At 52.1% G+C, this 24,426-nt stretch overlaps 1 protein-coding gene across 1 annotated transcript; it reads right to left on the bottom strand.

The window, feature by feature from the left end:
* Positions 1-505: 505 nt before the first annotated feature.
* Positions 506-23,742, bottom strand: LOC122389935 (cytosolic carboxypeptidase 6-like). Its single transcript, XM_043382447.1, has 15 exons — positions 23,725-23,742; positions 21,949-21,994; positions 5,838-5,960; positions 5,397-5,521; positions 4,703-4,797; positions 4,301-4,517; positions 3,824-3,953; positions 3,478-3,592; positions 3,134-3,245; positions 2,750-2,841; positions 2,341-2,451; positions 2,056-2,168; positions 1,602-1,731; positions 956-1,355; positions 506-604 (listed from the first exon to the last, which is right to left on the bottom strand). The coding sequence occupies exons 1-15, from the start codon at positions 23,740-23,742 to the stop codon at positions 506-508; spliced, it is 1,926 nt and encodes a 641-aa protein (XP_043238382.1).
* Between the last annotated feature and the right edge of the window lie 684 nt (positions 23,743-24,426).

The raw sequence follows: 24,426 nt of genomic DNA, 5'->3' as shown, positions 1-24,426 counted from the left end.
GTGACATCACTGTGATGTGTTATCGTCTACGTAATGACTGCCCAAACGACGCATATGCAGTCAAGGAAGGGGGTCGATGAGTGTTCCAAAGCCCGAACATGCTCGCGGCGGTGAGTTTTCGTTGCGGCATCCACCACGACAAACTATGTAGGGCGTAATGATTATATAACATGATGAACCGTTCAAATAGCACTTGCATATATTCCCATGAAGCTTAACATGCGTTGTTGAGTGGATAAACATTATCTTCCCCTACACAGTTCATCGTAATCATGGATACGATACCAATCACTGGTCAAACCTATGGATTCGGTAATATCATGCTCATTGCTCATGCACCAGTGCAGTGGACAGTAACGACAGTACCAACCAGTGTACATACAGTAACCGTGCTGAAAACGATATTACGCACCATACGATTTGTTATAAAGACCGAAAACACGTGCAGTGCCCACCTATCTATTGCTGGCATAGACGCCCTCTAACACAGCCCGTACGTCCAGCATTATCCTGGTTTGCCGAGGCCTTGCTTCTCCGCGCTCTTCCCCGCCGTCTGGGTGCGGCGCCGGTGCGGTCGTGCCCCCAGGCGGCTGTATGTCACGTCCTGGTGACCCCCACGCGCCAGCTGACTCATATCGAGCACACTGACCCTCGGGCCGGCCGGGACGTCGGCCGGCGCCGCTGGTCGCGCCGTCAGGGCCGCGGACGGGGCCCGAGGCGGGACTGGGGCCGGCACTGACCCAACCAGAGGACTGGCGAGCAGCAGCGGCCCGAACTCCGGCTCTGCCAGCGCCGCCAGGGCGCGCGGACGGCCGCCGAAGAAGCCGGCGCCGCGCGGCCGCCGCCCGGAGCCCCCGGAGAGGTGGTGCGCCGCGCCGGACCGGCCCCGTGGCATGGCGGCGGCCGCCGCGCGCCGCTGCCGCCGCCGCAGCCGCTCCAGTCGTCGGAAGTCCACGCTTTTGATGGCCAGCCGGCGCAGCGGCTGCCTGGCGGCCGGGCCGGTCTGTGGCGAGTCGGCCGCGGCCGCCGCGGCCTCCGAGTCTGTGGTCTCCGACTCCGCCGAGTCGCCGGAGCCGGCCGAGTCGTCCGAGGAGCCGGCCGTCCGGTCGTCGGCCACGTAGGAACGCACGCTGACCACGGCCGGCCGGCGGCGGCCCGGCGGCGCGGCCGGGCCGACGGCGCGCTCTCGCCGCTCGCGGACGCGCACGTCGATGGCCGGCGTTCGGGGCGACTCGCCGCGGACCGAGGAGGCGCCCGAGTCGGTCAGCGGGTACCGCTGCAGCTCCGGGTCGGGTGGAGGCGGAGGGGGAGGGGCGGCGCCGCCGGCAGGCGCCGACGTAACGCTACCGGGCGGCCTGGGAGCCAACAGACACAGTCAGCAACCGCATCATAAACCCGTTCACTCTGCTAACGGCATTGGAGAAGACACGGAACAGCGCGACGGCACACGGCAGCATCGTATGTTAACGCGGAAAAACGGAGTCTGGTTATGATAACGAAGTTGGATAACCGATATTGGTCAAATGCACGCTGCTAAACATAATCAAAAATTACCAGTAGCCGTTACGTTCCTGTGGGTCCCTAGCAGCAGCGTTCCTTACTTGTGTGCTCGAGGTGGCCGCTCTGCGCCGGCTGCCGGTGCTGCCGCCGACTTGGGTGACGAAGGAAACACCTGCATCGCCCTAAAGTAGTCGAGCAGTGCGCGGCCCAGGTCCCGGCCCAAACGCATGTCTGCAGAAGGTGCTAAGGAAAAATGCATCCACATGCTGGGGAAACGCTGAACAAAAGGCGTTACGACTGAACAACGGAACTTATGTTTTTTTGTGGAACTTATGCTATGAAAAAGAGGGATGAAAATTAAATTACTGAGCTTGAAACGTAGCAGCATAAAACTCGTACCATCTAAGCAACATCGAATCACTTTGCTGACGACTGTATCACATTGAGTTCGGCTGGTAGTGAGAGGGTCGCCACCCGCCTCGCAATGACCACACAGCTGCCGTGCGAGTACCGCAGCTCTCTGTGCCCCTTCAGCCGGTCTGTGGTAGAGGATACAGGCCTCCTCGGTGTAGGGAATGACACCCTCGCTGTGGCGGCCCGTGTAGCCGTACATGGACACCACCAGCGAGTAGCAGTTGACAGAGTCGCTCAGCTGGGAGCACAGGTACCTGACGGCGGACGGAGGGGTCAATAAGTCGCCGTGTGGATGGGGCACTGGCACGGGACCGGCGCTAGGTGCCACACTCGCACACCACTGGATGTTACACTGTCGCAATACACCACCGGATCTGATACTGTGCCGCAATACATCCTCTCTCCCATTCGTCCAATGCCGTTTACCTGCGTGCAGTGCCCAGTTTCAGCGGGTCCCTGTTGTAGATCGTGTTAGTGTGGCTGAAGTCCTCCGAGTTTTGACTCATCATCTTCGGAAATACGATGTGCCGTTCGTGCCTGAAATGCGACAGCAATACAAAATTACGACAGCAACCTCAGTCCTCGGCGATTGGATATACACATTCGTATACAGCTCGTGCTTCAAGTTCCTAGAGCTTTTTACCAAACAGATTCATGAGGTCCCAACTCAAAACAAGAGCCTACTTTTGTAATCATTACCTACGTCGTTCACAGACCGCACCAGAATACATAGCTGAAGTATAATCACTATAGCTTGTCAGATACGATTTACCGATCAGAAAATCCATAGCCCCAAATGTCAGCCGCCTCGGTTTCTCCATGTTGCCAAACTGACCTGTAGACGTCTTCGTATGTTGTTCCATAGACGAAACAGCCGAGGAGGCTCGTATGGGCGTGGAGGTCCAGCACTATTTCCAACCCATTATTCTGCAATATTGTGCAAACGTTAACATAAATTAGAGCACGGCACGTATCTAAAAGAAGATAAGACGGAGGTTAAAATCGGTATCAGTTGAACATTTAAGGAGTGCAACTAGTTAGTTGACTGTGCTCAGCTTCAAGCGACCAGTTTTATTGACGTTTCGTCGGTCTTCTATGGAGCAAGTCCAACACTCGGTGCACCCACACCTCACCGGCCAAGAAGAGCGATTTTTGGCGCCACACAAGCGCTATAACGACGTTCTACTACAACGTCATTCCATAACGTTCTACTTCCCACCTTGTTGGTGTCCAGTGAGTGGAGAAGCTTTCTGGCGGCGTGTATGGTGGGGTGGCCCCACTCGGACGGCTCCTGCCAGGCGCGGTTCAGGTCCGCCCCCATCACCGAACACCTGAGGAGTCAGCGGATCGTTATTAGCAGAAGCACGGTGTGAAAATTTTAGGGCGATCCGAAGACCAAACAAGACGATTGCGTGCTTCTGTTGTGCTATGAATGTCTTGCATCGAAAATTCCCGGAATAAAATATGTGATTGTAGCGTCTGTCTCATGTTTAGACAGAGCAAACATGTTCTATCGGATTCATCGCTAAACGTGATTAGATGAGACGGTATTGCGTGCCTCACCTGTGGTTGCCCAGGAACACGCCGTCGGGGTTGAGCATGGGGATGATTTTTATCACGATATGCTGCCTCAGCTGACTGGGAACCGGATGGTCTGCCGTCAGCAGATCGAGCAAACCTGAAACGGCCAGGTTTAGAGTAGGACATGGAAAAAACACCGTTTTATTCGAAGAGAATTGCGTTTACCGGATACGAAACAGCAATTTCGGTCAAATATATGTATGAAGGTTAAAGAACAAATTAAGACGTATTTCTTCTCCTTGTGCAAAAAAGGAGCTACAAAGTCCATTCCCGTTTCTGATGCTGCCGCTCTGCAGCCCGGTGCACCGCCGTCTCCTCTACGGCTCACCTTTGATGATGAACGAGGTAGGCGTCTCGCCGGGGTGCACTCTGGCCATAATGACCACCGTCTTGGTGGGCAGGTGGCCGTCCATCGCCTCCGGCGGGCCCACCGTCACCAGGTCACACTCGCGCTTCTGCTGCAGGATCAGACGGTCACACACGTCACAATGAAGGTAACACCAGGTCACACTCGCGCTTCTGCTGCGGGATCAGACGGTCACACATACACGTCACAATGAAGGTCACACCAGGTCACACTCGCGCTTCTGCTGGCCGGCACACACGTCACAATACGGTGCATACTTGTAGAGACAATCATAGCACAGACGCTATCAATCTATGTCACGGGACAAATGAAGTAGGTGCACTCGTGTGATTGAGCTCTAAAACGTGTACTTTTATGTAGCATTTCCGAGCGGCTCCAGCATGGTAAGTTAGTCTGTAGTGACATAACAGCAGCTATCCAAGCGGCGGCGGCACTCACCACGGTGAGAGTGAGCGTCTGCCGGCGGATCCAGGGCAGCTGCAGTCGCTCCACCTCGGCCAGGTAGAGCTGCAGCCGCGAGAAGGAGTAGGGGAAGCAGCCGCTGAACTGGTACACGTCCTCCTCCCGGTCGAACGCGAACGCGAACGACAGGATGTAGTGGCCGCGGTGCTCGGCAGACCGGTGGTAGTACACGTTCCGCGCCGGCAGGCGCTGCCTGTCGGGAGGTACACAGGGCCCATGAGGACACCACTCAGACGCTGGCTGTCACATGCGCAAGGGACTCGTGAGAACAGACGGCAGACGGTGCTTGAAACGGCGTGAGGTTAGCGGAAACGTTGCAATTCAATAACGACGTTATCCAACGGCCTTGTAACAGTATTTTAGGCATCACGGTCTTACCATCTGTTTCGGGACGTGGACTTCACCAGCGGTGTCATTCCATCCCTGAAGAGGTTCTTCGTTTTACTCATGTTCACGATGTTGAAGATCACTCTCTGTAAAATACCATAGCAGTAGTTGGCACGTAGCCAAGATTTTGCTCAGGGAGGGGCCACAGGTCGCGGCATAGGGTCGTACCCCCTCCAAAAACGGAAAACTCCTCGGTTTTGGCCCACTATTTTTGAGGGTGTGGTGCAGCTGTTTTATTTATTTTTTTTTATAGAATTTTGTTTTATTTTTCGCCTTCAGGGGGGGGGGGGGATGACCCCCGTGTCCCCCTTGGCTACGTCCCTGCAACGAAAAAGTCATAGGTGGAGAATTGTGACCAGCTGGGGGTGCTCGGGCGCAGCAAATCCGCCGCCGCCTAGCGGTGACCTTGACCCGCGCCGCCCGGCCGCGGCTCCAAAGCCAAGCAGGCGTGGAATTGGGAGAGCTCGAGCACCCCCAGTCCAGCACAATTCTCCACCCGTGGAAAAAGTAATATTAAAGACAGAAAAAATGTTCTCACCTCTAAATGTATTGTTACAAAAGCGCCGCTCATCCCACCGCAGAGGACAGAAATTCTTTGAAAGCACTTTGCATGCTCATTCGCTCATTCACGAACCCGATAAGTTTAATCTCCTGGCTCAGTCAGCATTCAGTAATTGTTACCTACCTGGTCTTGTCGGACGTTGTCCACGACAAAGTTGAACCAGATACGGTAGCGGGGGTTACAGGCGTCAGGTCGGATGAACAGGTCGTACTCAAACTCACTGATGTAGTCCACCCGGCCCAAATTCCCTGCAAAACAGCGGAGGTGGCGAGTATAGAAACATTGTATTGAGATTCGGCAGTTATTCATGCGCGATCGGCAATAGCCATCATCGGTCGGCCGCAGCTAGTTCACCCTCTGCTCGCTAGGTGGCATGGCCAGTCAGCGCCTGATGTTATGCTGCGCCGCATGGCTCACAAGCTGAACGGAGCAAAGTATCGTTTTCACTCTAGCAGAAATTGTATTGAAGCATTGCGGATATTGAAAAAGCATTTGATATGAAACAAGCGAGCGAGTTTCAACTGCACCTAAAAGCATTGGTTGTAGGTAAACGAGCGAGCAGACCTGTTTCGAAGGAGGCGTCGAAGCAGAGGTGGCCGCGTTTGGCCTTCCCCGAGTGTCCCGGTGGTCGCATGACGGCGCGGTTGACGTTGCCCATGCCGCCCTCATTGTCACTGTCTTCAGAGTCTGCAATACAGGGAACACCCGGGACCCGTGATGATTTAGTAGATTAGTAGGTACACAAGGACAGGACCAATAGGCTGCTGCCAGTTGTTAATATGTACTTTTTGTATCTCCCGACCACCCTTTCGTTCGGCTCCTCATTCTGTAATATGTTACACATGGCAGGTGTAACAATTCAGGCATAAGTTCTTTCGGCGTTGTTGGTCCGATATAGCTTAAAAATGAGCATATTGAAACAAATCAAAGTTTTAGAACAAAGCAGTTTTGCTATAGTAACCAGTGGCGGATCCAAGGGGGGGGTCACATGGGTCATGACCCCCTCCTTGGGGCTCGGGGGCACCACAGGCCCGCCAGGGGCACCACAGGCCCGCCAGGGGCACCACAGGCCTAGCAGGGGCACCACGGACCTGTCAGGGGCACCACAGGCCTGTCTGGAGCACCATCGGCCTAGCAAAAGCACCACAGGTCTGCCAGGGCCACCATAGACCTGCCAGGGGCACCAGAGGCCTGCCAGGGGCACCGCCGGCCTCGCAGGAGCACCTTGGGCCTGTGGGGGCACTTCAGGCTTGTCAGGGGCACCACAGTCCTGTCAGGGCCCAGGGGCAGCATTGGCTTAGCAGGGGCACCACAGGCCCGCCAGGGGCACCACCGGCCTGTCAGGGGCACCAAAGGCCTAGCAAGGGCACCACGGGCCTGTCGGGGGCACCAAAGGCCTGCCAGGGACACGTCAGGCTTGTCAGGACCCAGGGGCACCACAGTCTTTCCAGGGGCACCAGAGGCCTTGCAGGGGCACCACAGGCCTGTCAGGGGCACCACAGGCCTCGCAGGGGCACCTTGAGTCTGTCAGGGGCACCACGGGCCTGTCGGAGGCACTTCAGGGTTGTCAGGGGCACCACAGTCCTGTAAGAGCCCAGGGGCACCAGCAGCCTAGCAGAGGCACCACAGGCCCGCCAGGGGCACCGCAGGCCTGCCAGGGGCACCACCGATCTCGCAGGGGCACCTTGGGCCTGTCAGGGGCACCACGGGCCTGTGGGGGCACTTCATGCTTGTCAGGGGCACCACAGTCCTGTCAGGGCCCAGGGGCAGCAGTGGCCTAGCAGGGGCACCACAGGCCCGCCAGGGGCATCACAGGCCTGTCAGGGGCACCACAGGCCTAGCAAGGGCACCACGGGCTTGTCGGGGATACCACGGGCCTGGCAGGTGCACCTCAGTCTTGTGAGGGCCCAGGGGCACCACAGTCTTTCCAGGGGCACCACAGGCCTGTCAGGGACACCAGAGGCCTTGCAGGGGCACCACAGGCCTGGCAGGGGCACCACAGGCCTGGCAGGGGCACCACAGGCCTGCCAGGGGCACCACCGGCCTCGCAGGGGCACCTTGAGCCTGTCAGGCACCACAGACCTGCCAGGGGCACCACAGGCCTAGCAAGGGCACCACGAGCCTGTCAGGGGCACCTCAGGCTTATCAGGGCCCAGGGGCACCACAGTCCTTCCAGAGGCACCACAAGCCTGTCAGGGACACCAAAGACCTAACAGGGGCGCCACAGGCCTGTCAGGGGCACCACCGGCCTCGCAGGGGCACCTTTGGCCCGTCAGGGACACCACGTGCCTGTCGGGGACATTTCAGGCTTATCAGTGGCACCACAGTCCTGTCAGAGCCCAGGGGCACCGGCGGCCTAGCACGGGTACCGGCCTGCCAGGGGCACCACCGGCCTCGCAGGGGCACCATGGGCCTGTCAGATGCACCACTGGCCTGTCGTTGGCACTTCAGGCTTGTCAGGGGGCACCACAGTCCTTCCAGGGGCACCACAAACCTGTCAGGGGCACCTGCGGCCTAGCAGGGGCACCACAGGCCCGCCAGGGGCAACACACACCAAATAGAATATATAAAAAAACGAAAATAGGGCACCACCAAAATGAAGTGGCCGAAATCCGATGAGTTTTTAATTTTGGGTATAGGTAGGGGCACCACTTCGATTCATGACCCTCCCCTTGGAGTTTTCCTGGATCCGCCCCTGATAGTAACATCCGACCTTTAGATTTTGGAGAAAGAAGTAATGCCGTTGATGATGTTAACCCTCGCACGACCAGGCCATTTCTCATAACACGAACGACCAGGGGGGGGGGTTGTTACGACCCCCCCCCCTGGCGTTTCGAAACGGAAGGTCGTAGAGCTTAGCGGAAAAAACCAACGGATTGCTCTCAACGAGATCTCGCGATTGGTGGTATATTTTTTGGTCCTAGGTCAACATTTGACCTACTTATGACCGGTCAAAGGTCAAATTTTCCGAAAAAATCAAACTTTTTCAACTTTCCGCGGCGATTGCGGCAAAACGGTGGGAGATATCGACTTGAAACCTTCACTATCGTGTTCCTTGATCAATTCTCTATCGTTTGGTATGTATTTCGTTTCCCTAGCTCTAAAAATGGCGCGTTGGGAGCGCCGGAAGTCGGCAAGGTCACAGTCGGCGGCAGAAATTCGAAAAATCAAAATTTAAATTTTTGAAATCTGATTGTATTTTTGGATTTGGGAGGTCCATTTGCTCCCTATAGAAGCTAATATTGCTGCATATTCCCATTGAGGTGACAAGAATTAGCAAAATAGTGGTTCGGGCGCTTTTCAAAAATAGTACCGGACGCTGTTCCTCTTGTGACGTCATAGCTCCGTGACCTGACCTGACCCGGTCAATTTTCTTGCACCACACGATAGCCAATGCTTGCCCCAACATGCATGGGAAGTTTCATCATGATCCATCAAACAATGTGGGTATCACCGGCAGAAAACCTAGGGATTCGGCGCACACGTTTGGTAACTGTCGGCCGGAGGCTGTACCTCTTATGACGTCATAACTCCGTGACCTGACATGACCCGATCAATTTTTTTTCGGCAAAAGATGCGCAAAGGTTGCCCCAGAGGGTATTGAAAATTTCAGCCCGCTACGACAAGCCGTTTAGCGTGCACTTCGAAAAAACCTCAGGGGGGGGTTGATACAACCCCCCCCTAGGCGTTCTAGGGTTAATGATTAATTCTGGTTACAGGCGTGGCATTTACGGCGCCCAGTTTGATGTTAGGACATGTGCACTTAAATCTTGGAATCAAGTAAGCATTTCATTTCCATTCAAAATTCTTCCAAGCATTCACAGCTTTATTTATCGCATAAATAAGTATTTGCCAGAAAGTGGGATTTTTTCGCATTTTGAGTCCCAAACTCATAGATTTTTAAAACCGCATCGCATGAGGGAGATCCAGTTGAGTCATATTAACGTCTGACGAATAGGTAAGGTATCAATACGGATGAATGTTCGGAATGTAGCAGTTGGAACGTTACCTGCCATGACAGGTCCTCAGCAGTCACTACCAAAAGATAATACACCACCAGCACCGCCACTAATCCTTTCCACAATGGGAATCTCACCCATCACCACCAAAGCACACCGCTAGCTGCAGCACGCCCTCCACTGCAGGACTGAGGCGGTACGTGCCCCACTGAGACCGCCGGCCGGTGTCTGTGCGCCGCCCGCTGGGTGACGGCCCGCCGCCGCACCCCTCCTCCGTGGGAGCCGCGGGCGCGCCGGCCGTGCCCCGTGCCCGTGTCAGGCGCCGGCAGACACCGCTCCGCGCCGTCAGTCACGAGCGCAGACACAATGGCGTGAGGTGACGCCACAAAACCAAACGCTCCCGGCAGCCAGTTCATTATTTAGTTTCTCTGTTGCCAAGCGAAAGACGGGAACGCCTGAGTCTAGTCATGGCGGGCAGCAAATGGCGTAATTAGGCCGGACCAGGACTGCGGTGGTCCGATCGTAACACATTTAGGCGGGACGTCGGGGGGGGGGGGGGTCTCCTGGGCCACGCAGCGAAATACCGTGAGCAGAATTCAAAAGAGAATTCAGAATTCAAAAATCATAACGAACGTTGTTCAGTCCCTTTTTAGGTCAGGTCAAAAGAGGTCATCAAATTTCCCCCGGTTTGACATTCTTATGCAAATCGGCTCATAGCGCATGAATTAATATAATAGACAGTCCATCGCAAAAAATGGACAACTCTTTAGCCATTTTTTTTTTTTTGTCGCGGTAGCTCGGAACACGCCGGAGATAGAGAGCTGAAACTTGGCATACCTGATTTTTTCTTCAAGCTGGAACTTAAGACACCAATCAAATTTTCAGGCAAGGCTAGGTCACTGACCTACGACGTCATAAATAAACCTCTGCATGGTCCTGAAATGTCGCAACTTCGCAACGCCATCAGTGCACGAGTCACATGGAGATGCAACTTACAGGACTTTGTATCCTTGAGAGGTCTCGCAACTTGTATGTCTTGGATTTATCCTAAAGGTCACATGAGATCATGTCGGTCACGTGACCTCACCATTAGGTACAGGGGAAAATTGGGTATTATCGGACGGGTAACTTCAAGCCATCGTAACATGAAGGTTATCATTTTTATGTAACTGGGAGTCATTTAACCCTCGCCGGACCTATTGGTTTTCTACATACGCGCCGGCCGAGGGGGGGGGGGCGGGTACGACCCCCCCCCTCGCCGTTTCGCCCCTGGTGGAGCTAGCGCGTCGCGGAAAAAACGAGCGTGTGCACCGTTACGAGACGCAGAGATTGGTACCCGATTTTAAGGTCCTAGGTCAACCGGTGACCTCTGAGGTCAGGTCAAGTGCCCCAAGGTACGGTTCAGTTTTTGGTGAATAACTTCGCAACAAACGGCCGCAGAGCCGCGATTTTGGCAGCATCGTGTTCGCCTCGATCAGGCACATCGAATGATATACTTTTTGTTCGGGTCAGGTCAACTTAGGGTGTTGACCTCAGGTCAAGGTCAGGTCAGCACCCCCAGGTCACGAAGTTGGTCGAAAGAGGTCATGTCGCATATCATTCGATTCGGCAGGTCCTCCTGAGTCCATTGGTGGCTTTCCCGACTCGCTAGCTTAATTTGATCGGGAGTTATTGACGAAAAACTAATATGACCTTGATGACGTCATAAATGACGTCACGCAAGGTCAACATTGCAAAAGTGACGCATCTAACCTTGCAAGGAGTGCATCAAATCACGATTCTGTGTGCTTGAGATAGTTGGAGATCGTTCCCGGCGCCAGAATAGCAGTTTTAATTTTTCCCCATTGACTTATAATTACCTGAGCATGACCGTATGTACCTACTGTGCACTCAACATAATGGTCTGTTCGTTTATTGCAGAGAGTTGCCTCATTCAATAAACAACAAATTCGAATGTTTGAAATGCTTATTCAGCTATGAGGCAACTCCACTGAAGTTTTGCTATCTGATCGAGCCGACAAGCCTGCAACTACAGCTATGGCCACTCCTGTTCAGATGCAGTGCCCCTGGCCCAACTGTGGGTTCCAGACTCCGGCGCTTGACGGGTCAGTGGGCATCCAGCTCCTTCAGATGCATCAGACAGCGTCGCACCCACCAACCGCTGCTGCCGCCCCTGAGAAGGCCAAGTTACCAACACTGGAGGTCTCGCCAGATGGTGTTGTAACAGACACGGCGCTGGGGGTCTTCAGGCAGCAGCTCACGACCTACAAGCGAAGGGCCGGCATATCTGGCGATGACCCAGACACTGTCTTGCAGGCGCTGCCTTCGCCTGCATACAGCCTGTTGTACGCCGATTTGGTGCTGGACTCACATCCTTGAGTGAGCACCAACTCCTGACTCATATCGCAGACCTCATGGTGCGACCTGAGAACCGGCTATCCCACATCCTCAAGCTCCAGCGGATGAAGCAAGATCCCGGTCAGCCCGTGGCGCGGTTCGCGGCGAGGCTGCGTGAGGTGGCGCGACAGTGTCACTTGGTCGTACAGTGCCGTTGTGACCGGGCAGTAAGCTTCGAGGAGGAGATGGTGCTATTCCAGTTCTTGTCGGGCCTGTGCGACACCGAGGTGCAATCAGAGTTGCTGACTCAAACTCCGCTTACACTTGCGGCGGCCGAGCAGTATGCAGTGACGAAGGAAACCGCCAAACGGAGCCAGCAAGCTATCCAGAGTGAAGAACTTGGTCGGATTCGCTCCTCGTATCAAAAATTGAAACTTTCTGGACCCCGCACCAACGCACCGCCACAGCCAAGCGGCCAGGCATCCCACACAGTCTGTCGCAACTGTGGGGAGGCTGCCCACGACCACCGTCGCCAGTGTAAGGCAGCCAACCACCTCTGCACCTGTGGTCGTCGTGGCCATCTGCCAGCTGTTTGCCGTAGCCAACACCGGCCTCGTCAGCCCGCCCGTAGAGAAACAGCAGATGAGATTGACGCCACTCTCCTAGAGCTGAGCTCCCGGTTTATCCTGGAACCGAGCAGCAGCTCCATCGCCGACGCTGGCCCAGCATCAAACCGTCTGCCGGTGCAGGTCCAAGTCGACGTGGCCAGCCTCCCATGCACCGACCGGGCCCGTGACAGCGTCGCGGTCCGGCCACCAGTTACGTGCGTGGCAGTGGCTGACACGGGTGCCACAGTGACCTGCTGCGGCCCGGATACCCTCAGCGCCCTAGGTGTGCGGCGGTCGTCCTTGCTGCCGTCACGTATCACGCTCTCGACCGCCAACCGGGCCCGACTTACGATCTGGGGAACCCTCCCTGCCACCATCCAAGTGAGTAACGGGGGCCGGTCGGCGTCTACGCTGGAGGCTGTGTATGTGGCGGAGGAATTGACTGGACTGTACCTCTCTGCCCATGCACTCCAGGCGCTGGGCTCCATTTCCTCCGAGTTCCCCTACCCACCTTCGGGTAAACCAGGAGCTGTCTCCGCGCTCGACACCGAGCCGGCTGCTTCGGCTCCGTCTGCACCTGACCTGGCACCATGCGGATGCCCTCGCCGCGCTCCGACACCCGAGCCGCCACCTCTGCCAGATAACCCCACCGATGCTGACATCCCTGCCCTGAAGCAGCTGCTGCTCGACCATTACGCGTCATCCACGTTTAACACTTGCTGCCACCAGCCCCTCCCCCTCATGCACGGCCCACCCCTAGAGTTCGCCGTGAAGCCTGGCGCGACCCCTCACGCCGTGTACACACCAGCTGTCGTTCCCCTACACTGGGAAGACAGGGTGCGTCGGGACCTTGACAGGGACGTCGCCATGGGGGTACTGGAAAAAGTAGACGTCAACGAGCCAGTCACGTGGTGCTCACGAATGGTAGTGACCCGCAAGCACAACGGCGAGCCCCGCCGAACCATCAACTTCCAGGCCCTCAACGAGGCCAGCATCCGTCAGACGCATCCCACAATGCCCCCTTTCCAAAAAGCCATGGCCGTGCCCGCGGATCAGTGGAAAACCACTACAGATGCCTTCAACGGCTACCACTCCGTCGCCATTCGCGAATCGGACCGCCACCTCACGACCTTTCTGACACCATGGGGCAGGTACCGCTACAAAACCGTCCCTCAAGGGTACAAGGTCTCCGGAGATGCCTACACTCACCGATTCGATCGGGTCACACTGAATGTGAAGTCTTGTGACAGGGTCATCGACGACTCCATCCTGTACCAGCCCACGATTCGATGCATGTTCCAACATGCGGCGGAGTATCTGACGCTCTGTGGCCGTAACGGCATCCTCCAGAACCGCGACAAGTTCGTGTTCTGTGAAAAGACCGTGGACTGGGCCGGCTTTCGTCTGGGCCCTGACGGCGTCCGACCGTTGCCGTCCCACACGGAGGCTATTCGGTCATTTCCGACGCCGACCTCGGTGACCGACGGGGCTGAGTCACTCCCGCCCCCCTCGCAGGGCCCCAGTCCAGAGCCAGATCCTGCAAACGCCGCCTCATCGCCCCCGGCGACCCCTCCAGCTGTGGCCCTTGAATCAGGGACGCACTCCCCTGACCGACAGCCTACTGATATACCGGTGTGTCTCCCGACTCCCTGTCACCCGTGCTCGCGTTCCCTAACCACCCCTCGCTCAGACCGGGAGCTGCCACCGTCCTCTCGGGGTCGCCGACGATTTGCACGTGATGTTCTGGATCTGTAGTATCTCTGCGCCACCTATGTGTTGCTTACCGACTACTAGCGCCCAGTGATGCACAACATGTACCCGACAAGCGCCCGGTGTGCGCACTCGTGTGTTCGTCGTCACTGCGTGTGTTCTACGAGTCATGTGCGCACTCGTGTGTTCGTCGTAACTGCGTGTGTTTTACGAGTCATCCAGTGTTTCTTTCACATGCGTTCCAGACCTTCCTGTAATGCGGATTATGCCATGTCTCTTTTGACCATCATGCTGCTTACTGGGGAAGTTACCACGTTCATTTTCATTTCTAGCTTCAGCAACAAGATCTCGTGCCTGCGTTTCGCATCCACTCGTTTCCGTGGGGGCATACCTGAGCATGACCGTATGTACCTACTGTGCACTCAACATAATGGTCTGTTCGTTTATTGCAGAGAGTTGCCTCATTCAATAAACAACAAATTCGAATGTTTGAAATGCTTATTCAGCTAATAATGGTGAGGTCACGAAAATGACCTGACCTCATATGACCTTTAGGAAAAATCCGAGATATACAAAATGTGAGACTCATAATGGATACTAGATCCTGCAAGTTTCACTTCCCTGTGACATCTCCTCTGGCAGTGAGGGCGTTGCGAAGTTGCGACATCTGAAGACCGTGCAGAGGTTAACTTATGAAGTCATAGGTCAGTGACCTGACCTGACCCAAAAATGCGGTTGGTGTCAAAAGATCTGGCTTGGATCAAAGGTCACGTATGCAAAGTTTCAGCTCTCTATCTCCAGCGTGTTTGGAGCTATCGCGAAAAAACCCTATGGGGGGGGGGCGGCACCCGCCCCCCCCCCCTTCTCGGCCGGCGAGGGTTAAATATATGTAGATAGCCCAAAGCTTTGTTTTTATAAAGTCTGCTGAGGTTCCGGTGTTGCGTTGGAGCGCAGCGATTTTTTAAAGAAAAAAAGTTACTTGGGTATTATCGGACAGCAGCAGCAAATTACGGACGGGCGTCCAAATGGATCCCAAGAGTCTTGATATTGATATTGGTTCCCGAGTTATGCGTTGGCTTCTTGCTCTTTCGAACGCCACCTTCCGCGTCTCGCTCCGTGGCCCAGGAGCCGAGTAAGAAGAGGGGGAGGGGGGTTCAAACATCTCCCCCATAGGGTAATATCGGATGGGTGTCCGATAATAGCAAACACGTAGGCCGTTCAAAATGCGCCAAAATGGGAGCAACAAACACATTGAACACAGATAGTTGGCCCAAAATCGATAACAAAAATGTTCATGTAAGTGGAAAAGGTACAACTTGGCAGTTACAACTTCTTTATCTCTGCGATAACAGGTAATTAATAAGTTGTATGGATGGAAGGACAAATGGCGATTATCGTAAAAAAATTATGACAGCCTAGCGGCAAACTGCCTGCGAGAGGAGGTGGTGACCAAGGAAATCCAGCGCTACCTTTTTTCCAAATAAAATATTTGCGTATGCACCTGGGGGAGAGTTCAGAAGATAACTGACTGTCCGATATTACCTACTGGCCGATATTACCAAACTTCCCCTAAGTCAATGGGGAAAATATGGAAACTGCTATTTTAGCGCCGAAAATGATCTAAAACTGTCTCAATCACACATAATCGTGACTGCACGCCCTCCTTGTAAGGGCTGATGCTTCACCTTTGCATTGCTGGCCTTGCGTGACGTCATTTATGACGCCACTAACTAAGGTCATATGAGTTTGTCGTCAATAAGTCCCGATTAAATTGACTTCGCGGGGTCGTGAAAGGTATCAATAGACTTGGGGGACGAACCGAAGCGGTTGATATGCTATATGACCTCCTTCGACTAATTTAGTAACCTGAGGCGCTCTGAATTAAACTTGAACCGAGGCCAACACCTAAGTTGACCTCACTCAAACAAAGAGTAGGTATAGCATTCGACGCGCCTGATCATGGAGAACACGATAATGCCAAAATCACGGCTCTGCGACCATTTTTTAACGAAGCTTTTTGCCAGAAAGCCTAACCCGTACTTTGGGCCACTTGACCTGAAGTCGGATGTCATCGTTTGACCTGAGTCCTTAAAATCGGGTACCAATCGCTACGTCTCGTAACGGCGCACACGCCCGTTTTTCTGCGAAGCTCTAGCTCAATTAGGGGCGAAAAGGCGAGGTGGGTCGTAGCTCGTACCATCTCCCTCGAAAAACCAATAGGTGCGGCGAAGCTTACATTTTTAAGCTGACATTTTTAGGTTAAGTTGTAGGCCATTTGAGGCGTCTTTACACCGGAAGGACAAGACGCAGGTAAAATAAATGTAGTGCAAGGTTGAGGTCAAATGTTATCGCAGAAAACATTTTAACAAACACGTCTATAAAAACAGCTTTGTCCTTTGTAGACAAAATCGTTGACCTATGGTCAGTTATGAGGGCTTAATAGCGAAAGGGCTTTATACGAGGGTCAAGGTTATGACCTGACCAGAAGAGGTCATGCTGTATGTCAGTCTATCTGTAAAGTCAAGCTGAACACATCCAAAGTGTTTTCATCGTTCTGACATGTCTCTATAAAAAGTTATTGTCAAGTTCATGACCTGGGGTAGTCTCAGGAGCATTAATAGAGGTCACGGATGCAATTTCTCTATTCCATATCCTGCGCCGTGCTGGGGGGGGGCGGCGTTTTTACGCCCCCCCCCCCTCAGGTTTTTAGTACACCTGTTCATACATCTTTTCCGCACATGTTATGAAAGTTTTAGACCCAAGTCGTTCACGGTCAGGTCACCATGTCACGTCAAGTGAACTTACCTCAGAAAAAGTTCAAAGGCTCACTGTAGCTACACCGACTTAACGATCACCTTGAAACTTTCAGCGATATATGAGGATAACAGCATATATAAAATGTGTTTCTTGGATTTTTTTATGTCTGTGACCTAAGGTCAGGTCAATGCTGCGACCTCTCCATTCCGTCAATGGGAGAAAATTGAAATGCGCCTCTTTTGGACGAATGTCGATCTAAACCTTCTCAAACATCGGTTCGTTGGTAAACATGATACACTGAATCCGAAAATTGCATCTGTCACCCCTCTGTGTGCCCCAGAGGTCATCTCAGGTCGTGAAAGTTTACCGGCAGGTTTTTTACTTTAACTTTTGATAGAGACGTGCTAGAACGGTGAATACACGTCAAGTGTGTTCAGCTCGACAATACGGATCGACTGACATGCAGCATGACCCTTTCCGGCCAGGTCATGACCTTGACCTCAGGTCAAATTTTCAACATGACCTTTCAAGGTCAACTTGTAGTTCATTCGACGCGTCTCGTCGAGAGGAACACGCTGCTGGCAAAAGTAATGTCGTGGCTTCCTTGAGTCAAAAGTTATTACCGAAAAATATAGTCGTGAAACTGCTATTTTTAGAGTTTTTGCCCTCTGGAGGCTAAGCCGTTGACCTGAAGTCAAATCTGAGAACAATAATCAGGTCTGTAAAAGGGCTATTGAATGCGCTTTCCGTGGCGCTGTAGCTCTATTGGTTTCCGAGTTAGCCGTCGGGTGTTTCGAAAATTGTTGAAATAGACGAAATTTGACCTTTGATGACCTCTGGTGAGCTGACCTTTGACCTGACCTTAAAAATGACTGAGGTATTTCCGCTATAAGTTTTGACGCCCTTTCGATTGACGCTTATCGTGTGTCGCTAAGTGGCCCAGGAGCCGAGTTAGACGGGGGGAGGGCGTGAAAAGGGCCCTCTCCAGCACGACACGGAAAACTCAGGAGACCAGCACGGCGCGGGATAATTCATCTTTACCAGTTGCCCGATGTTTAAGTGCCTGGTGTGACTTTCTTCCAAAAGAAGTGCAGTTCAATATTATCCCATTGACTGAAAATAGAAGGGTCGCAAGATTGACCTCACCTTACATAGGTCGCCGAAATCGAAATTCCAAAATATATATTTTTAGACATACTTATGCCCAGTACCGGCGGAACACCGTCAATTAGGGGGGGGGGGAGGGGGCACTGCCGACATTTGGTCCCCTTCTTTCCATGCAACGCCCATAGGGCTTATGTTCAAATGGCAAAACCAAAGGGGGTACGGTGCCCCGGTGCCCCCCGTTCCGCCGCCCATGCTTATGCCAACATAAATCGTTGAAAGCTTAAAAGCGACGATTCAGTCGGAGTAGCTACGACAAGCATTAGAAGTTCTTGAGGTGAGGTCACATGACGTGAAGTCCTGACCTTGAAAGACCTGGGTCTGAATTTTTCACATGTGCAAAAAGATGTCTGATAAGGTGTGCCAAAATAAGAAAAACAATTTTTTTATACAATTGCGGAAACCCAAAAGAGGATGTTCACCACTCCCCCCAATCAAGGCGCGGGCTAGAGTTTCGAATAATGGCGACAAAACCCACCAGAGGGTGGCCACAATAAACCTCGACGATGGAACGCTAAGCCATGGAATCTCGGTACCTATACAGAGGTCTATGAACAGATGCGTCGAAAAAGAATCCAGCTTCTTAATTAATGACTTCAGTTCCGTTCTAGCTTTATTTTTACATTACAAGATTAGAATGTTTCTTTTGTTATTTAATCTTTACAGTCATTAAGACAGACAATAATTGGCCTAAAATTGGTTCCGATGCGGGGTTTATTGATTTGCGACTTGGCTCGCGCAGGACAAAGAGCACGAAAAGGGCATTATGTGGCCGCAGTTGCCTTATCCATAAAAGTCAGAGGCCACTCGGGTGAAGTTTTACACAATATTTTGCAAAGTTTTGGCACCTCGCAGTGACGAGCTTGCCAGGCTGGGGTCCAACAAATCGCATGGTCATGCATGGTCTTTGTTAAACCTCCGGGGAAAGGCGTTAAGATGAGGTTTTCCATTCGTTCATTTTATGGTCAACCTGGGATGTATGTAATGTAAGTAATGTGCGTTTCTTTGTTTTATCATTTGTAAGCATGCACGGTCCGGACCACAAGCTAGGCCACCAAACAAATGTTCGAGTGATTTTTTGAATCAATGAATGATTACCTGGAAAATTCCAGCGACTTATTATTGAATGTCACAACTATGGATGATTACCTGGAAAATTCCAGCGATTTATAATTGAATGTCACAACTAATTATGAAAGGCAGATGTATCTAACCCAGCCTGTGTATCTGTTACCTGTGATCAGGTCAATTTTAAGATATTCCCACTTAAAGGAACTATCCCACCTTCTAAAATGTTGTTAAAACCAGTTAAATTGTGCCCGACTTTATAGATTGGATGACCAGGAACACGGTTCTGGCATTTATTTTTCATTAAACATCTTAGGCTTCTCATATTCCAAACACAAACTTTCAAATATGTGACTTCACAGCCCAAAATTACCTCCTTCCCCAGGCCACATTACTGTCATAAAACTGATTCTTTATACTCTGTAGGCACCACAACAAAGTTCAGACCAAGTTTTAAGCGATTTTTCAACGAACAAACCCATTTAAATCAGAATGACTAAACGAGGTGACGTCACACTAACGGTCGCTCCATGTTGAAGATAGGGCCTTGCGCAAGGCCCATTTTCAAATGAAGGGAACGAATTTCTTCAACACCAAGAGGCCGCGGGGGTTGCAACCTAGATAGATAGTGGTTTCTGAACCTCGCCGCAAACTTGGCTATCTCAACTCAAACCCCATGTTAAAGGTGGGATAGTCCCTTTAAAATTGATTGAAAAAATACCTAAAAAAGCTCGTCTTCGTTAAAGGTAGTGTGCCACCTTTGAAAGATTTCCCATTTTATTTTTCCTAGGATAAGAAGCTTCTGTTTTTACCTAATATCGCAAAGAAAAATCAAAAATGGGCCTGGAATAGTGCCTTTTTCGCCTAAAAGTTTATCGGTTTTTCGATATGTATAACAACTGTAGTGGGCTGACCTGCAAACAGGCGTCGGCAACAATCGCGAATGCGGCGCACATGTGACAATAAGCAAAGGTCATTATAGAGTTACGACGTACGGGAATGAGTTATCAGCTGTCTAATCGTAGACAACACAATGTCGAGCCTTAAACTGTAAGCCTGTATTGGTATTGTTTCTTTTATTTGGCTGTCGAACATTATTTATGGTTTGAAATATGATTTTATGTAAAATAATTGATATGAAAAAGCCGTCTCTTAAGTTATGACCCCATTTCACCACACGCAAGTGGCAGAAATGACAATGATCAGCTGACGCATTTTTCTTGGCAGAAGTCAGAGCGCGCGGCCCGACGCACCACCACCGCACCACAAAGTATGAGCAGAAGCCGCGCCCAAAGCCAGGGCCCCGGTAACGTGAGTTAGCCGAGTCGGGGCAGCGTGCGCTGACCCAAGCCGGGGCCGCAGCTTTGGGCGCGGTCTACCGCATCCCCGCGGGCAGCCCCGGGCTATCACATGACACCGGGAGGACGCGCGGCCCCGGCTTGGGTCAGCGCACGCTGCCCCGACTCGGCTACCTCACGTTACCGGGGCCCTGGCTTTGGGCGCGGTCTACCGCACCACCTAACAGGCGTGTTCGAAACCGCAGGAGATGATGATGAACGGGTTTATCGAAACTTGATTGGATGAGCATATCGGTAATAGCGATTTCAGTGTGTGCATTTATTGTTCATAGTGGTGTGAAATGTGGTTGGAGTACGACCGACAACCCGTCGGGGCGAATTTCGCACTGGGGTACTCAAAATTTGAAGAATTTAAGACGTATCCATGAGTTTTGAAGGTATGGATAAGTTCTAAAAATCCGGTTCTCCTTATCTGGGCCATTAACTCCATACGGTCCAGGAAAGCTGGCACACTACCTTTAACCGTCGCCCGCACATGCCATTTTCCCATCCTAGAACGCACCTGGGGGGGGGGGGGGTTGCCACCCCCACCCCCCACCCCCACCCGCGCCATTTCGTTCCTGTTGGAGATAGAGCTTCGCGGTAAGACCAAAAAGATTCTTTGGGAAGAGACAAATCCAATGATATGTACCCAGTTTTACCTTCTCAGGTCAGTCATTGACCTTTCAGGTCAGTTCAAACTAAAAAATGTTGCTGTTTTTGGTCACCGTTCGACATCAAGTGCGCTGCTTATCATATACCGATGACGATGTCGTTTTCTGGTGCCAAGCCAGCTAGAACCTCTTTGTCACACTACCCGACCAGGTTTTTGCAGCTGAGGTCATTTCATGTCAAGTTAGGTCAAGGTCAATTATATGTGTTTGTATGTCTGTGTGTGTCTGTGTGTATGCTGATGTGTGCACGGGCAACGATTGTTTATGTGTCCAAGTGTCCATATTACATGAAATCATGATCTGAGAAGCTTTTACCAAAAATGCAGTCAAAAAACTTCACGAAAAGTAAATTCAGCTTGCCTAAAACGCAATTCTTTTAGATGACCTAGGTTGACCTTGACCCTGGCCTTGACTTCTGTAAATCGTCGAACAACATGTTCCATGATAGGTGGGAGGTAAGACTGGCAAAAAAGGCCGAAATCAATGTGCCAAAAGCTCACAAGGCCCATAGCCAACGCAAGATGTTGAGAATTGGTCATTTGGGTCATGACATGACCTGAAAAACAAGGTTATATCTCCGAAACCAAAACCGCAGAAACTTGAAATTTTTAGTAGACATTAAGAAAGGATAGAGGAGCAGCTATACGAAAAATCAGGCCTCTAGCTTTGAAAATGTTGAGTGCAGAGCAGAAAAACTACCTGGGGAGGTGGCAACCCCCCCCCCCCCCCATGTGCGGGCGAGGGTTAAACAGTCAAGTATGCGAGCCGTTATTAACAAATGCCATATATGTATTGTGGGCAAAGGGGTGGGATCGTCATGCGGCTAATCTAAAGTTATCTACGAGTGTACTTTATCATTATTTTACAACACAAGTTTCACACTGTGTTCGAACTTCGAACTCCTCTATAATTTTTCATATCATGTCAGATATTTCAGTATGTCAATGATACTATTCAAATGGGCGCCCGAATTTTGTTAGACCAGGCGATTCAGACGAGATAAAATTCATCTCCTCGCTTACGTTGCGGTTGTCTGCTCACCCACTGCCTCACGGACTCACCCTCTCTGCGACTGAACATGTTGGTATGCTCCAGAGGGTCATAGCACTCTCCGGCGGCCATCGTGCCCGCTTTGTCAGCCCCGAGTGAGCTCACAGTTCGTGCGCCGCTCACCGGCTGAGTACGGCTGTCAGAGCCTGCAGTCAGTCCGCCGCTCACCGGCTGAGTACGGCTGTCAGAGCCTGCAGTCAGTCCGCCGCTCACCGGCTGAGTACGGCTGTCAGAGCCTGCAGTCAGTCCGCCGCTCTCCGGCTGAGTACGGCTGTCAGAGCCTGCAGTCAGTCCGCCGCTCACCGGCTGAGTACGGCTGTCAGAGCCTGCAGTCAGTCCGCCGCTCACCGGCTGAGTACGGATGTCAGAGCCTGCAGTCAGTCCGCCGCTCTCCGGCTGAGTACGGCTGTCAGAGCCTGCAGTCAGTCCGCCGCTCACCGGCTGAGTACGGCTGTCAGAGCCTGCAGTCAGTCCGCCGCTCACCGGCTGAGTACGGCTGTCAGAGCCTGCAGTCAGTCCGCCGCTCTCCGGCTGAGTACGGCTGTCAGAGCCTGCAGTCAGTCCGCCGCTCACCGGCTGAGTACGGATGTCAGAGCCTGCAGTCAGTCCGCCGCTCACCGGCTGAGTACGGCTGTCAGAGCCTGCAGTCAGTCTGCCGCTCTCCGGCTGAGTACGGCTGTCAGAGCCTGCAGTCAGTCCGCCGCTCACCGGCTGAGTACGGCTGTCAGAGCCCAGTCTGTCCTCCTCCCGGCCACGACTGATGGCGACTGACCCACCGGACTGGATCACCACCGGACCGACCGACACGCTCTAATGGGCCACGGTAGTTTTAGCTGAATGCTCATGTTGAAGACTCAAACTGCCAGTTTTGGCGAGGCCATAAAATCGGACAGTCTCCAGAATATTTTCGCAATCGTCCATCCGTGGACAAATTTGAAGCCCAGTATCCAACAATGGGTCAAAACAGCTTGCAATAATTGAATGAAAAATGCCGGTCAGCATTTCTGAGAGCGAATTCTGCCGAAACGGCCATTACCAACCGATGAATATGACCAACGTTTTCGAGGCCGTACGGCTTAAGCACCCTTATTGCCCAGAATAGAGCCTCTTTGTCGATCCCAGCCAATCAAACCCGATGTCCTGGCGTAATTGGCACGACAGGCTGTAACTTAGGCAATAAAGCAATGACCAATCACGACCCAGCCAATACATCACAGACCAAATTACCGCCCTTTGCAACAAGCTCGATATTTAGGACCGAAGTTCAGCAGTTATGGATTTCATAAACGTACCGCGATATGTCATTAGCTCCAACTCACAGGTCTCTTGTATGTTTAGTGCCACGCATGTGGGTTTCAGGCGTATGGTACTTAAGCCGAACAAAAAAGTGATAATACGGAACTGCAAGTGATTACATTGATGAGGCAACTACGTACTTCTACAACATACATAGCCGGTTCCGTAAAAAGTACATATGCTAATATGTCAAGCTTTCACATAAAAACACATCAAACATGAGAAAGAGCACTGAGAACAAGAACAAGGTACAGTGACAAAGCACAACGAGAATTGAACATAGCGAGTGAGTGAGCTAGTGAGTGGGAGAAGTACATATTCAGCGAAGGTGCGAGCGTATGAGTACGCTAGTGCGTGCGACAGACAGAAAGACACACAGCCCCGAGTGAGCCCCGACACACACACAGACGGACAAACACGAAGTCTTTGACACGAAACCGGAAGTCCTAAATTCACAAATCATTATCATCATCATCATCATCATTCATCGCCATAAGACAGCCAGACATATTTACAGACAGAAAGACAGACATAGAGAGTGAGCAATGAGCGAGAGAGTGAGAGACAGGGAAAGAGAAAGAGAGAAAGAGAGAGAAGAGAGAGAGAGAGAGAAAGAGAGAGAGAGAGAGAGAGAGAGAGAGAGAGAGAGAGAGAGAGAGAGAGAGAGAGAGAGAGAGAGAGAGAGAGAGAGAGAGGGAAAAGGACGTCCAAGACCTCAACATCACTGTCACATAAGAGACGTTTGGGGTTATCCGACATTGTAAGTAGGGGCAGTTATTGTGCCCATTTCTACGGAATTTTCTTTACAACTATAGATAGGATTCATTTCATTACAAAAGAACGTATGTACTTAGGCAACCCAATGTCCCCAGAAGCATTCACTCTATTGCATGTCTATTGCCTATATGACCTAGAAAAAAATAAATGTCAAAATGTGTGTTAATGTATTTGCTGGCGCATCCAACACTGATTGCTGGTGACTTCGCTGCTATTGAGATTCAAATTACAGTCACACTGGCTTACTTTATAAGGTTGCAGTGTTACACAGAATGACTCAGATAACTATATAGGTAGTACCGTAGTTTCGCGCAACTTTGACCACCAAGGGCAGCTTTGGCCCACACCTGGAAAATAATTTGCTTTGCTGTAGCTTTTTACACTTACCTAGTGGCTAGTGCAGAAAAGTTGTTGTT

The sequence above is a fragment of the Amphibalanus amphitrite genome, unplaced genomic scaffold (genome assembly GCF_019059575.1).
Source record: "Amphibalanus amphitrite isolate SeventyFive unplaced genomic scaffold, NRLGWU_Aamphi_draft 000020F_arrow, whole genome shotgun sequence".
NCBI lineage: Eukaryota > Metazoa > Arthropoda > Thecostraca > Balanomorpha > Balanidae > Amphibalanus > Amphibalanus amphitrite.
Note: the sequence above shows the minus strand (reverse complement) of the source record. Positions and strands in the feature narration are given on the sequence as shown.

Bases quoted from the DNA above. Each gene is read 5' to 3' on its own strand.
- LOC122389935 (XM_043382447.1), bottom strand. The intron at 5,961-21,948 runs GTGAGTCCGTGA...CCTGTATTGCAG, and splicing joins CATGTTCAGTCGCAGAGAGG to ACTCTGAAGACAGTGACAAT. The intron at 3,593-3,823 runs GTGAGCCGTAGA...TGGCCGTTTCAG, and splicing joins TACCTCGTTCATCATCAAAG to GTTTGCTCGATCTGCTGACG.